General features: G+C 39.1%; 2 protein-coding genes across 3 annotated transcripts in view; one reads left to right on the top strand and one right to left on the bottom strand.

Annotated features, from left to right (window-relative positions):
• Window positions 1-5,991, bottom strand: part of tex2l (testis expressed 2, like) — a 39,321-nt gene extending 33,330 nt beyond the window's left edge. Inside the window, exons 1-2 of the mRNA XM_073828001.1 lie at window positions 5,722-5,991; window positions 904-2,187 (exon numbers count right to left, since the gene is read on the bottom strand). Of these exons, the coding sequence (XP_073684102.1) occupies window positions 904-2,178 (1,275 nt within the window). The 5' untranslated portion in view covers window positions 2,179-2,187; window positions 5,722-5,991. The remainder of the gene's footprint in view (window positions 1-903; window positions 2,188-5,721) is intronic.
• A 4,790-nt stretch (window positions 5,992-10,781) lies between these two features.
• neurl2 (neuralized E3 ubiquitin protein ligase 2) lies at window positions 10,782-14,379 on the top strand. 2 transcript variants are annotated; one of them, XM_073828905.1, is made up of 3 exons: window positions 10,782-11,198; window positions 11,322-12,029; window positions 12,119-14,379. In XM_073828905.1, the coding sequence occupies exons 2-3, from the start codon at window positions 11,339-11,341 to the stop codon at window positions 12,232-12,234; spliced, it is 807 nt and encodes a 268-aa protein (XP_073685006.1). In that variant the 5' UTR covers window positions 10,782-11,198; window positions 11,322-11,338; the 3' UTR covers window positions 12,235-14,379. The 2 variants fall into 2 exon arrangements, with proteins under 2 accessions (XP_073685006.1, XP_073685005.1); XM_073828904.1 differs by having other exon boundaries at window positions 10,782-12,029.
• The last annotated feature ends 73 nt before the right edge of the window (window positions 14,380-14,452 follow it).

Raw genomic sequence — 14,452 nt, 5'->3', positions numbered from 1 at the left:
CTGTCACTTTTTAAAACTATTAATTTATTTTATAAAAAAATATTACTGACCATAAACTTTTGAACGGTAGTGTATACACAAGAATATTTTAATAGTTATAGTTGTAATTACAGCTGAAGTCAAAAGTTCACATAGACCTTGCAGAATATGCAAAATGTTAATTATTTTACCAAAATAAGAGGGATCATACAAAATGCATGTTATTTTTTATTTAGTACTGACCTGAAAAAGATATTTAAATAATAATTAAATTTAGCTGAATAGTTGAATTTATAAAAATGACCATGTTCAAAAGTTTACATACGCTCGATTCTTAATACTGTGTTGTTACATGAATGATCCACAGCTGTTTTTTGTTTAGTGATCATTGTTCATGGGTCCCTTGTTTGTCCTGAACAGTTAAACTGCCTCCTGTTTTTTCAGAAAAATCATTCAGGCCCACAAATTCTTTGGTTTTTCAGCATTTTTGTGTATTTAAACCCTTTCCAACATTGACTGTATGGTTTTGAGATCCATCTTTTCACACTGAGGACAACTGAGGGACTCATATGCAACTATTACAAAAGGTTCAAATGCTCACAGATGCTTCAGAAGGAAAAACAATGCATTGATCCTTTTGAACAGAAGTTTTCACCCCCTGGCCACCCCCTGCTCTGAATGCATTGTGTTTCTATATGTTAATGTCTTTTATGTGAAATATCTTATTCAGGTCAGTAATAAATAAAAAATAACATGCATTTTGTATGATCCTTCTTATTTTGGTAAAATAATTAACATTTTTGCAGATTCTGCAGGGTGTATGTAAACTTTTGACTTTAACTGTATATTACAAGTACCTTGCAAATACAGAGTATCACACCCATTCTTTTTTCAAAAATATATTATAAAATGTATCAAACTCACCTTGAGAGAAGAAACATTGCTCTGTAGGGTTTCAATGTTATTATAGGAGTTCCCATGTAGTCTATGTTGTTGACTGGTGGACAGGTGTTTCACGGTGCCCCAGCGAATCAGCACAAGCCCCAACATCAAACCAAAAACTAAACCAAGGAACAGGCCAGACCAATACGCTGACAAAGGAAAGATAAAGTAGCAGTATGACAGAAATGCTACACAGGCAAGACCAACTCCTGGCACTGGAGAGGAGCATTGTTCTGTCACATCTTCTGCCAAACCATCTTGAGCAGTTCTATTCATATCTGTGCCATGAGTGCTGGACTCAATCACAGGCCCAGTGTCTACCTGCATGCTATGGTGCTCATGGGAAAGTGAGGATTTCTGCACAAACCGTTTGCGATGTCTCACAGGCCAGTTGCACTCTGGTAGAAACTCAGTTTCTGCTTTCCTAGCACTTTTAGGAGAATCGGATGCAGGCAAGTCAGTGGTCGTTTTACAAATTCCAAAGCCTTTGTAGCTTGGAGAGTCCACTGATCCTGTACTCCTTTGGTGCTTGGGGCTGCCAACACTATCTTCACGCATGATCTTACTGAACATGCTCAAAGGTTCTTGCATGGCCTCCGAGAACTTGCGTCGGGTGTCTTCCAGTTCCATTTTGAAGAAGCTCGCTTTGTGCTCGGTGGGGGACAAGTTGACTGGAGACGGAGGGGCGGTGCGGGAGTCACAGTTGCGGCTTTTGGGCTGGGTGAATTGCGACAACAAGTGCAAATTAAGCTTGGAATCAGACCTAGATTGAGACACCTCCGGCTCACTACGAGAAAGCTCTGTGGAAATCGACTTCACAAGGCTGAGGAGGGGTTTGGGCTTTAGAGAAGACTCTTTCAGTTCCAGTTCTGTGGATAATGACTTCACTAAGCTGGCCAGTGGCCGGTGAGAGGGCGAGAGGAAGCCAGACCCCGGGGGGAAAGAGTTTCCCAAGGAGCCCGGAGAAGATGGAGAGAGAGGAACGTTAAATGCAGGTGAGCTGAGACCCCATTCCCCCTCTGTCTGAATGTCCACCGAACATGGTCTTTGGTTTCGGAGGGAGCTGAGTGACTTTTTGCCATCACAATCCAAGGTGAATATGAGGTCATTGTCATCAAGATTATCCCATTCACCCTCGGTGTCAGTCAGTTGGATCACTATCCCTCTCTGGTCAGTGTCTTGTTGGAGCTGTAAACCTGGCCTCTGGGTCCCGCTGGCCAATTTGTGAGTTCCTTCATTTCCTGTCTTCCCTGCCATGATTTAAATCTACAGAGCACAAGTAAAAATCTTTGAGTCAACAAAAAAAGACAATGAAACTATTTTGCCACTAAATATATGGACAACACAGTCATTTTGCTTTAACTTCCATCAGCAGTTTTTAGAGCATACAGAGTATTATGCCTATAAGGAAGTTCCTTTTATTGGCTATGCTGATTTTGGACAAAACATTGACTGGATCAGTAACTCTTCTCCCTCTACAGCAGTAGTTCTCAACAAGGACCTGAGCTTTTCTGAAAGAAGGCCCCATGATAGCTTAAAATTATTTAATTAATTGCAATAAGATTAAAATGCTTTAAAAAACACACAAAATCGAGATCTAAAGTAAATTTTATTTACTTTTCCCCTTTGATAACTAATTATTTTGTTTTTATTCAAGAATGTACAGCTCTTGAAACTTCTGGAATGACAAAATGAATCATGTTTAATTCATTTATTCAAACAGTCACAGAATCTGTTAATAAAAAAGTTCGAAAACACCACAAAATAGCTCAGCCTATAAAAAGGGGCCTTCAAATATCCGGTTGAACAATGAGGCGGCCTTTAAGTCAAAATTTCTAAAGGTGACCCCCTTAAATAATGTGTAGGGTCTATAAATATTACATAATGCATAAGTAGAGTTTGAGAGATCTACCTACTCTGAAACTGTTGTTATATAATGATTGTAAATGTGATCCTGGACCTGGAGGATATGATCTTATTTGGCTGAGATACAACTATTTGAAAATCTGGAGGGTGCAAAAAAATCTAAATATTGAGAAAATCGCCTTTAAAGTTGTCCAAATTAAGTTCTTAGCAATGCATATTAGTATTAAAAATTAAGTTTTAATATATTTACAATAGGAAATTTACAAAATATCTTCACAGAACATGATCTTCACTTAATATCCTAATGATTTTTGGCATAAAAGAAAAATCAATCATTTTGCCCCATACAATGTATATTTGGCTATTGCTACAAATATACCCATGTTACTTAAGACTGGTTTGGTCTTAGGGTCATATTAAAGAAAGATTTAAGAAAGTTCAAGCACTTTGTGCCTGTGCAAAAGGTAATGGAGCAAAACTGATTATGCTGAACATATGGATTTTCTCTGTTAATGTTACATTTCAGCACATATTTGGGTCTCTAAAGTGCTTAAAATACACTTTGCCCATAAGATTTATTGTTTTCTGTCTATGCTCAATACAAAAGAAGAAACAAGCCAATGGGCACTAGGATAATGATAATTTTCCTACTCATTGATTATTTCTTGGTCTACTTAAAAGAGGTTATGTAACACTTAAATACACAAACACAAACACATTTATAGACCATAACAGAACCAATATTTATTTTGCTTTGCTCATTAATTGTAATTAGTTTCCCTGTAGACTGCAGCACTCTAAAATAATACTTAAAGGGATAGTTCACCCAAAAATGAAAACTCTGCCATCAAAAATAACTTAATTTGTGTTCTGAAGATACACAAAGGTCTTACAGGTTTGGAATGACATGTGGCTGGGTTAGTTCACCCAAAAATGAAAATTAGCCTATTATTTACTCCTCCAGGCATCCTAGGTGTATATGACTTTCTTTTTTCAGACAAATCCAATCTGAGTTATATTAAAAATTGTTCTGGCTCTGTCAAGCATTATCACGGCAGTGGGTGGGTGTTTTTCTTCATCAGTCCAAAAGAAATCCATAAAGTGCATACATCAATAATAAAAAGTCTCACACAGCTCCAGGGGGTGAATAAAGGCCTCCTGTAGCGAATCAATGCATTTTTGTAAGAACAATATCCATATTTAAAACATAATATTCTCTTCAATCTAGCTTGCACTAACAGTTGCACACGGAAACAGCTCCGGGCGGATGACAAATGACGTCAGCACTACGCATACGCCGCTCAGAACTGATGAACGTGGACAAAACAAGGATTTGTAAAGAAAAATGTTGGAGGATTTTGATATAAGCCAAGAGGAGACTGGTTTTCCTTTACTAAAGTAAGGAAACTTTGCTTTCTTTGCTCCTGTAAACAAACATTGTTTTTAACAAGACTCACAGGCGCGTGCGCAACGCTGACGTCCAAGTCATCTGCCCGGAGCTGCTTCCGGGTATGACTGTTGTGATTATTACGTTTTAAATATGGATATTTTTCTTACAAAAATGCATCAATTCACTACAGGAAACCTTTATTCACGCACTGGGGCCTTGTGAGACACTATTTATTATGAATGGATGCACTTTATTGGACTTCTTTTGGACTGATAAAGAGAAACACCCACCCACTGCCATGTAAAAGCTTGGGAGAGCCAGAACAATTATTTATATAACTTCAGATTGGATTTGTCTGAAAGAAGGAAGTCATATAGACTTAGGATGCCTGGAAGGTGAGTAAATAATGGGTTAATTTTCATTTTTGGGTGAACTAACCCTTTAATGACAGAATTTTCATTTTTTAAGAGAACCACAATGAGGGACTAAGCTATTTATCTCTTAGTCAGGAGAAAATGGGACTTTCTAGTTTAGCCAACTGACTGAATTAAAAGCAAAGATCTCCCACTATCTTTCTAGGTCAAGTAAGGCATTTAAAAGTAAGTTAAAGACTGCCTTCTGTGGTTATGTAACCCTGTGACACCAATTCTCCAGCAACTGACAAACTCTCTTTAATCCCTTCTTCATTCAAAATGGACTGATGAATTAATAAACCAACAGACTGTTCAAGGACACATCTACACTATGGGACATGTCAGACTTCCCTCGTGTGTTATCTAGTCCTGCTGAACAGTCAACAATGCTGTATAAACTGTAAGTGTAAAACTGTGTGCATAAACCAGAATGAAATATAAGTAGGCTTCTCTCAAATTTTGCTTATATTATACTTCATTTATGATTTACAACATGGGTAAAAACGCAAATTATTGATTAATAATTTAAACTCAGACTTGAATACACAAGGCCTTTAACTGTCTCCTCTGAGTTACTGTGTTTGGATGAATGGTAGTGAAAAAACATGTTGATGGACAACCTACTGGAAGGCAACCATCTGGCCTATGATAGACAATATGCAACTTATGTAGAATTTGTTTATGGGTACATGGGTGAGTCGCATGCAAATGTTTATAATTCCTCATATTATACATTAAATACTGTGAAATCCTTCAAATTCTTTCAGATCTGTCTGACACACATAAAAATTGCTCAACAGATTAACAGCGCTGCTTAATGTCAGATGAACTGGATTTAAACTCAAGCAAATGTTTCAGATGGATTATATTCATTAATAATTCTCAGAGGCAAGTGCCAATGATAGATACAAATACTGAGCAGTATGATAAACTTTAATTTGTTGCAATGAACAGGCAACACAGCAGGTGATTTGTCATAGCAGATGGTGTATTGCTTTGTAGAATTCATGCTGTATATATACAGTACAATACATAGGATACTCGTATAGACTAGATTAAAACTTTGTGACATTTTAGAAGCACAACGACATTTTTGTGGGTATGGAGAGAAATTGAAAATAATGAACTCACCCAGTTTCTGCACCATCGCCTGATCACCAAAAAAATAGCTTTTGCGTCCTGTCAGTAACAGTGAGTCGCAGTTCCGAGAATCATTCCCCAGAGGAGAGACGGATGACACTTTCTTAAACCGTCTTGCATGAATCACGAGTCTGCACACAGCTTGACACCAGACTTTATGATAGAAGCTTGAACACATACATATCTGTGCAGGTATGTATGTGTAGCTCGGTAAATCTGGACTGTACAGCGCGCAGATCCTCCGGAGTTTTGAAATATTACTACACTTATGCAGTTCATCGCTGTTATATTACTGTGAAGCTGTGTATCCCCATAGAAACTAACTCCTCCCCTTCACAGGCTCCATCCAGATGTGATTTTGCAAACAGCAGCTCCTCAATCTGATTATAGGAAGCATGGCTGGAGTCCACTTTAATCCCGATTTAAAAAAAAAAAAAAACTCTGCCTCAACATCCACACGCTTATAAAGACACAACAAAACATGCCGATGACCCTAAACACTTTACATTTGTCCTGAATTTGTAACAGTGACCACGTTTACATGCACAGCACTTTCAGAATTAGCTTAAAATATTCTGGTTATGCTTACTGGAATACGTAATATAATATGCATAACACAAATAAACTACTATTGTCTGGAAATACTGCAAAAACTTTTACAGTTTATTATGCCGCATTTTAGTCATTTTGGACAACAATTTCATTAAAAAAAGGTAACTTAAAAATGTTCTAATTCATGCCCTTATTTCTTGTTTTTAATACACAAGTCATAAAATTGGGTCAGTGTTAAAATGTTTTAAAATTGAGTCTTCTCTTCACTGCTGTCAGGATCATTGACTGTTTTGTTGTGTTTCCTAATATGTTCCCCCCATAGATGTTTTGGTTTCTTTCATTGTCTCCCCCTTGTGTTCAGTCTGTATTGGCTTTCCCTGTATGCCCATATTTGGACTTCCCTCTTGTTTCCTTGATTGTGTACACCTGTCCTTGTTAAGTTGTCACACCCCTCTGCTACTGCTTAAATAGTTGTTTGTTCCCCAGTTTCTTTGTCCAGTCTTGAAGTTTCGACATGTTTGTTTTGTTCCTTGGATTTCTGTTTTGGTGTTTATTAAATGCATGTTATTTTGCACTCCTGGCTCCACGTGTCTCCCTCTGGCACCTCATTCTCCGCACGTCGTGACAACTATTTCTTAAATATCAATATACATTACCATTATCAATTATCAATATACCAAAGAATTGTCTTCTGCTCACTAAGCCTGCATTTATTTGATCTAAATTGTATATCTGTATATTTCATACTGTGAAATATTTTTACTATTTAAAATAAATGCTTTCTATTTGAATATATTTTAAAATGTAATTTATTCATGTGGGCAAAGCAACAATTTCAGCATCATTACTTCAGTTTTCAGTGTCACATGGTCGTTCAGAAATCATTCTAATATGTGTCAGGATTATGTCTTGTTCTGTTCTGTTCTCCTAGTGTTTTTTCCCCCTATGTTTCCAGTTCTGATGGTTTAGTCCTTGTCTCCCCCTTTTGGTTTGTGTTTAGTTGGTTCAGTCATGCCCATATTTGTATTTCCCCCTCGTTATCCTGTTATCTTGTTTGTGACCACGCCTTGTGTTCTGTGTATTTAAGTCTGTGTCTGATCACTCCCAGCTGTCTGTCGTTAATGTTACTTCCGTTTGTTTAGTCTTATGCTCATTTCTTGCTCCCAGTTTTGTTTATTTGTTATCTTTTGAAGTGTTTTGTTTAATAAACTTTATTTATTCAGTTACTCCGGTTCTTCTCCTCATCCATCTTCACTCCTCAACCAGCCAGACTGCGACAATATGCTGATTTGCTGTTCAAGAAACATTTATTATTTTTATTATTATTATCACACTTAAAAAAACAGTTAAGTAATTTTTTTTCAGTGTGAATCCAAAGGTCAGCATTTATCTGAAATAAAAAAGCTTTTACTGTTGTCACATCCCCGGACTTTCATGTTGGTTTCTCCCATTCTCCCCCGCAGTTCAGTGTGTGTTTGGTTCCTCCTTCATTGTCTCCACCTGGATGTGTAATCAGTCTGTGTATTTAAGGTGTGTGTTTTCCCCTGTACTCTTGTCGGTCTTTGATGTTATATGGATGTCTTACCCTGCTGTTCCTGTGTCTGCTTGTATTCCGTTGGATTTATTAAATATTCGTCTTTTACTACGTCGTTGTTCGTGTGTTCCTGCCTACATCGTGACAGAAAGACCGACCAAAACAGATATTTTGTTGACGTGTTCACCTCCGTTTTGTTTGCCGTTCGTTTTTCCCAGTCTTTTTGTTTCCGTTGTGTGTCTTTTATGGATCCCCTACTACGTCCAGAATTCATCCTCCTTCGGCTGAAGCAGGGGGAATTGCCGCTCGAGGGCTACACGTTAATGTTCCAGCTAGTAGCTAACACCACCAGCTACTCGGACGACGCGCTCTGCGCGTTCTATGACGCGAGTCTAAACGTGTCATGCAGAGCGCCGTCGTCCGAGGACGGCCCTCGAGCCGATTTTGCCTCGTTTGTGGAGTGGACACTGGCGAGAAACCGATCCTCGTTTCCCGCCTGTTCCAAGGAGAATCTCGCCAGTGTCACTCCAGACCCAGAGCCCAGCCAGCCACCCCGACCGACGGATTATGAGCCCATCGTAGACGGAAAGCCTGAGCCCGGAGCGACAGCAGTGTGGAGCGCCGATGGGGTCATATCATCCGACCAGGTGCGAGAGCCGGCCACTACATCTGCGACGGTGGAGTGCTGCGTCGAGCAAGAAGGGGCGGTAGAGAGCCCCGCCCACTGCACCATCACTGAGGGTGAGCTGGAATAAGATTTTGGGGATGTAATTGACTGTGTCATGGAAATACCTATCTGCCTGGACTTCCCACCCACCCTCCCTCTTCTGCCTAGTCCTGAATCTCCGCTGGTTCCGCCCAGCCTTCCTGAATCCCCGTTGTCGACTGTCTGTCCCCTTGCTCACCCTCAGTCCACCATCTGTGCGGTGGGTTCGCCGTGGGTCTGCCAGTCTCCATCGGTGTCATGGCTGGAGGATCCCTCACCATCGCCTCCAGCCTCAGAGTCCTGGACTCCGCCTCAGCCCTCCGACCCTGCGGCTCCACCCCGGCTCTCTGCTCCCTCGTCTCCGCCGTCGCCCGTCGATCCACCAGCTCCACCGGGCACCATCGTCCCTCCGGCTCCGCCCTGGTCAGTCGTCGCCCCACCTTCGCCTCTGGACTCTACTCCTCCGGCTGTGCCTCGTCGCGCCGTCCCACCGGCTCTGTGGACCTCCTCCCTCCCGCGGGCACAGCCTCGGTCCTCTGTCGCTCCGGCTCCGCCGCGGATCTCCGGATCTCCATCTCCGACTTGGTCGCCAGAGCCTTGGGTTCCACCTTGGCCCTCCGGATCCGCGGTGTCACCCAAGATCATCGGCTTTCCATCTCCGCCTCGGGCTCTCCCACCACCTGCTCCGCCTCCGTCGGTCGGCCCCTTGGAGTCGTCAGCCCTTCCTCCACCATGGCTCCTCCCTCCATCGGCTCCACCGTGGGAATACATCTTGGCTGCGTTCTGGGTCCCACCTGGCTCCTCCTGCTCCAGCCCATTCCTGTCACATCCTTGGCTCCTCCCTCCGTCACCACCCTGGACTCCATCTTGTGCCCTCCTCCCGGGAGTCCGTCCTCCGCCGAAACCCCCTCCTAAGACTGTTTGTTGTTTCCTGTTTGTCGGCGTGAGGACACGCCTTCCGGGAGGGGGAGGTAATGTCACATCCCCGGACTTTCATGTTGGTTTCTCCCATTCTCCCCCGCAGTTCAGTGTGTGTTTGGTTCCTCCTTCATTGTCTCCACCTGGATGTGTAATCAGTCTGTGTATTTAAGGTGTGTGTTTTCCCCTGTACTCTTGTCGGTCTTTGATGTTATATGGATGTCTTACCCTGCTATTCCTGTGTCTGCTTGTATTCCGTTGGATTTATTAAATATTCGTCTTTTACTACGTCGTTGTTCGTGTGATCCTGCCTACATCGTGACAACTGTATACCATATACATGTACCACTATACAATTAAAAAGCTTGGAGTAAGTATTTTTTATTATTATTTATTTTTCTATTATAGAAATTAATACTTTTATTTAGCAAGGATGCTTTAAATTGGTCAAAAGTGATGATAAAGACATTCATAATGTTACAAAAGATTTCTATTACAGATAAATGCTGTTCTTCTGAACTTTCTATTCATCAAAGAAACCTGAATAAATTCTACTCAGCGGTTTTCAACATAATAATAATAATAATAATGTTTTTTGAGCAGTAAATTAGAATTTTAGAATAATTTCTCAAGGATAATGTGATTGGAGTAATGATGCTATAAATTCAGCTTTGAAATCTGAATAAATTACAGGAATAAATTACATTTTAAAATATATTCAAATAGAAAACAGTTATTTTAAATAGTAAAAATACTTAAAATTTTTACTGTTTTTGCTGTACTTTGGAGAAAATACATTTAGGCTTGGTAAGCAAAAGAGACTTCATTAAAATCTTGCTGTTCAAAAACTTTTGACAGGTAGTGTAAATTAATATTCAGATTTTACAGGGGCAATGCACTTTAATGAAATTGACTGTACATATACTAATTAGCTGAAAGCTTTCATCTAGACCCTTGACAGAATGTTATAAAGTCACAAAAGGTCTCAAAAAAAAAGTTATGGTGCATAATCTGAATATGCTAAATTCTGATTACAGCCATAAGACAACTGTCTTATTTGAATTTCTAGAAAGCAGGGTATGTGCTTCCAGGTATCTTGTTATAAAGAATCAGGTTAATGCATTTACATGACATAATCACAATATGACCATTTTCAGATTAATGTCAGAATATTCTTGGATAAATAAAAGAAATATTTATAAATAAAACTGCAAAATTATATTTAAAAAATGTGTTTCCACAATGTAGCATGTCTCACTAATATTTCACTGTCTCCGACTGTAGGGAGGTGGGGTAAAAGAGGACAATTACTTTGGCCTAGATAAAGCTTTGTGAAGCTCTCTTAGCACAGATCTCTCTGTACTGAGAAGATAAATTTTACTTATGAAAAAATATACATAGCTCACTCTGTACTTCCTTATGACTGAGGACCATTGAGTATTTATTTATTTATTTTTAATGAACACCCTGATCTATAAGAAACAGTGGGTAGATAATTGTCAATGAGCAGTTCTGATCTGAAGGCTAAAACTCCACCCAGTCATAAATCTTCACTCCCCATATCTTGTCAGCTATTTAAAACCACCAATGGCACATGCAGGAGGTCAAAAATAGTCAGCCCTTCAGGACTAGAAACTTCAACAAGCCACAAGGGTTCCATGGTAGAGTAATCTGTTAAAAAAGATCATGCTTTTAACAAGAAAAATCCCCAGAGAAGAGGTCTGTAAACACTGAGGATAATATAAATATTCTGCTTGAGTGAGTATTTGGTTTTTATCCTTAGTGCATTTGTTTTATAGGCTACCAAACATTTAAGCTTGGGTTATTACAAAATCACAGCTCTTATTTTACTTAACTTATACAAATCTGCCCAAATGGCAGCTGTTTTGGGTCAATTTATGGAATTCCATTCAATCCATGGGACAAATGTGAGACTGGACCTCTCGAGGACTCTGGCCACCCGAGTAGAAAGTTTTGCAAATGGCGTCTGCTTCAGTAAAGACCCTTTAAGCCCTGGAGAGATCTTCCTAGTGGAGATTGAAGAGAAAGAACTGGGTTGGTGTGGTCATTTAAGGATTGGACTTACCGCCCATGACCCGCGAACACTGGAAACCGTGCCAGAATACTCTCTGCCTGATCTTGTGGATAAGGGAGACAGCTGGGTATTTGCAATAACAAGAAACCATAATAAAGTCATTGAGGATGCAGAAGCAGAAGGTGGTGAACAGCCAATTGTTGGTGGTGAGGTAGAAAACAAGCCTAAAATATTTTTCACAGACACTCACCTGTATATAGAAAACATAGGCATACCCAGAGACAAGTTGGTGGGACGCAGTCGACCCGGGAGGTTCAGTCACATCCTGGATGATCTGTACAAAACCAACGCTTTACCCCCTACTGCCCGTCGCAGTCGGATAGGGGTTGTCTATGTACCTAAAGGACAAGGGTATGCCGACATGCACATTATCATCAATGGTGAAGACATGGGAGCCTCTGCTAAAAGGATCCCCACTGATAAGCCGCTGTATGCTGTTGTGGATGTATTTGCAGCTACTAAAAGTGTTCGGATTGTCCAAGTGGAATATGGCTGTAAGTTTCAGTTCATTATTTGCTAATATGATTTGATATGATTATGTAACAGACTGTAATGATCCCTCTCTTTTGCTTCTGTGTTTCAGTTGCCTCATTGCAGACACTCTGTCGAAAGACAATTCAGAAACACATCATTCACAGAATGGCTTTGGACTGGTTGGAGCTTCCGGAGTTACTTAAACACTATTGCAAATACGAGTGAGCAAAACCTATTAAGACTTTAAACTGATTTACAGACTTTTTAAGACAAAAAGGGGTCATATTCTTCTCATCACCCCCCATTTTCAACCAAAAAATGCATCATCTGAGCAATGTTCTTCAAGGTTTGTGGAAGCAAATTATATAAAGAACACCATGAGCACCTACAATGTTGCTAAAACTCATTTATACTTGCTCAGTGAATCTTATATTGATACTGTGATCCTTCAGTAAGCCATAAATGCATACTAACCCTGTAAAGGCTGACATATGAATTAATAGTAAAGAAAAAAAGTTCATTATAGCTTAGAAAAGTGTATTAAACCTTTCGACAAATTCTTAAAAGGTGAAGTCAAAAGTTTGCAGAATCTGCAAAATGTTGATCATTTTACCAAGAGGAATCATACAAAATGCATGTTATTTTTTATTTAGTACTGACCTGAATAAGATACTTCACACAAAAGACGTTTGCATAGTACACAAGAGAAAATAATAGTTTAATTTATAAAGATTACCCTATTCAAAAGTTTACATACACTTGATTCTTAATACTGTGTTGTTAACTGGTAATCCACAGCTGTGATTTTTTTTTTGTTTTGTTTAGTGATTTGTTCATGAGTCGCTTGTTTGTCCTGAACAGTTGAACTGCCTGCTGTTCTTCAGAAAAGCCCTTCATGGCCACCAATTTATTGGTTTTTCAGCATTTTTGTGTATTTGAACCCTTTCCAACAATGACTGTATGATCTTTTAACACTGAGGACAACTCATGACTCATATACAACTATTACAGAAGGTTCAACCACTTTAAATTTTCCCAAGAAGACAAAATAAGTTACATTTACCCTGATCTTCAAATTCTTAATGCATGTTTTTTTTCCTTCTGAAGCATCAGTGACAGTTTGTATCTTTCTGTAATAGTTGCATATCCTTCAGTTGTCCTCAGTGTGAAAAGATCAAACAGTCTTTGTTGGAAAGGGTTCAAATACACAAAAATGCTGAAAAAAATGAAAAGTTTGTGGGACCTGAAGGATTTTTCTGAAGAACAGTGGGCAGTTTAACTGTTAACTGTTCTTGGATGGGGGCTGGCAGACATTTTCTAGAGTCCTAGTTGTTCCAGTCGTCTTCCATTATGGATAATGCTTCTGTGAACCTTCAATGCAGCAGATTTTTTTCTGAACTCTTCCCTAGATCATTGCCTTAACGCAAGTCACTGAGCTCTACAGGCAGTTATCTTGACCTCAGGACTTGGTTTTTGCTCTGATATGCATTTTCAGCTGTTAGACCTTTTCTGAGAGGTGTGTGCCTTTCTAAGTCATACTCATTCAAATGAATTTGCAACTCGAAGTGTAGTAACATGTAGAAGCAATATGAATGCTCCTGAGCTAAATTTCGAGTGTCCCAGAAAAGGGTATGAATACTTATGCAACGGGATCTTTTCAGTTTTTTATTTTTAATAAATTTGCACAAATGTTAAAAACCTATTTTTTGCTTTGCCATTATGGAGTAGGGAGTGTAGATTGATGTGGGGAAAAAATAATTTCAAGTAGTTTAACATAAGGCAGCAACATAACAAAATGTGAAAAAAATGAAGGGGTATGAATAATTTCGCAAGGCACTGTATATGTAAACATCTTTTATGTGAAATATCTTATTCAGGCCAGTACTAAATAAAAAAATGACATGCATTTTGTATAATCCCTGTTATTTTAATAAAATAATTAACATTTTGCAGATTCTGCAAGGTGTTTGTAAACTTTTGACTTCAATTGTATTTGTATTTGATACGTTGGATTTTTATGGCTTATATTGGGGGGTAAAAAAAACACGACTTAATTATATTCAGAGGCCCAAACTCAACAAAATATGCAATTTTTCTTGTGAGGGGAAAGCATATAATGCAATGCGATACAATGATGATTGAGAGATGTACAAAATAAACTCTTCAAAGCTTGATGTGTTTGTTATTAGATTCTTTTGGGGTTTTTTCATCATATTTTCACCATGTTGATAATTTAGAGGCTTTTATGTATCAAATATGATACAGTAAGCGTTATAGGGTTAAATGTCTTGACATTTCATGTTTGTAATTACCAGTTTAAAAAGTCTTTGCAGTTTGTAAATTAGTAAATGCAAATTACTTTCATTTTCACTTGCTGTCTTCGACTTTTGAACCCCACTACGTTTTTAAATCATTAAGGTTGCTCATAAACATGCCATGCATA

This window comes from Garra rufa, chromosome 22, assembly GCF_049309525.1.
Source record: "Garra rufa chromosome 22, GarRuf1.0, whole genome shotgun sequence".
In the NCBI taxonomy this organism is placed as follows: domain Eukaryota; kingdom Metazoa; phylum Chordata; class Actinopteri; order Cypriniformes; family Cyprinidae; genus Garra; species Garra rufa.
This window is presented reverse-complemented; position numbering and strand designations above follow the sequence as displayed.

Coding starts and splice junctions, on each gene's coding strand:
- neurl2 (XM_073828904.1), top strand. CDS start 11,315: ATGGCAGCTGTTTTGGGTCAATTTATGGAATTCCATTCAATCCATGGG. Junction 12,030..12,118: donor TGTCCAAGTGGAATATGGCT/GTAAGTTTCAGT, acceptor TCTGTGTTTCAG/TTGCCTCATTGCAGACACTC.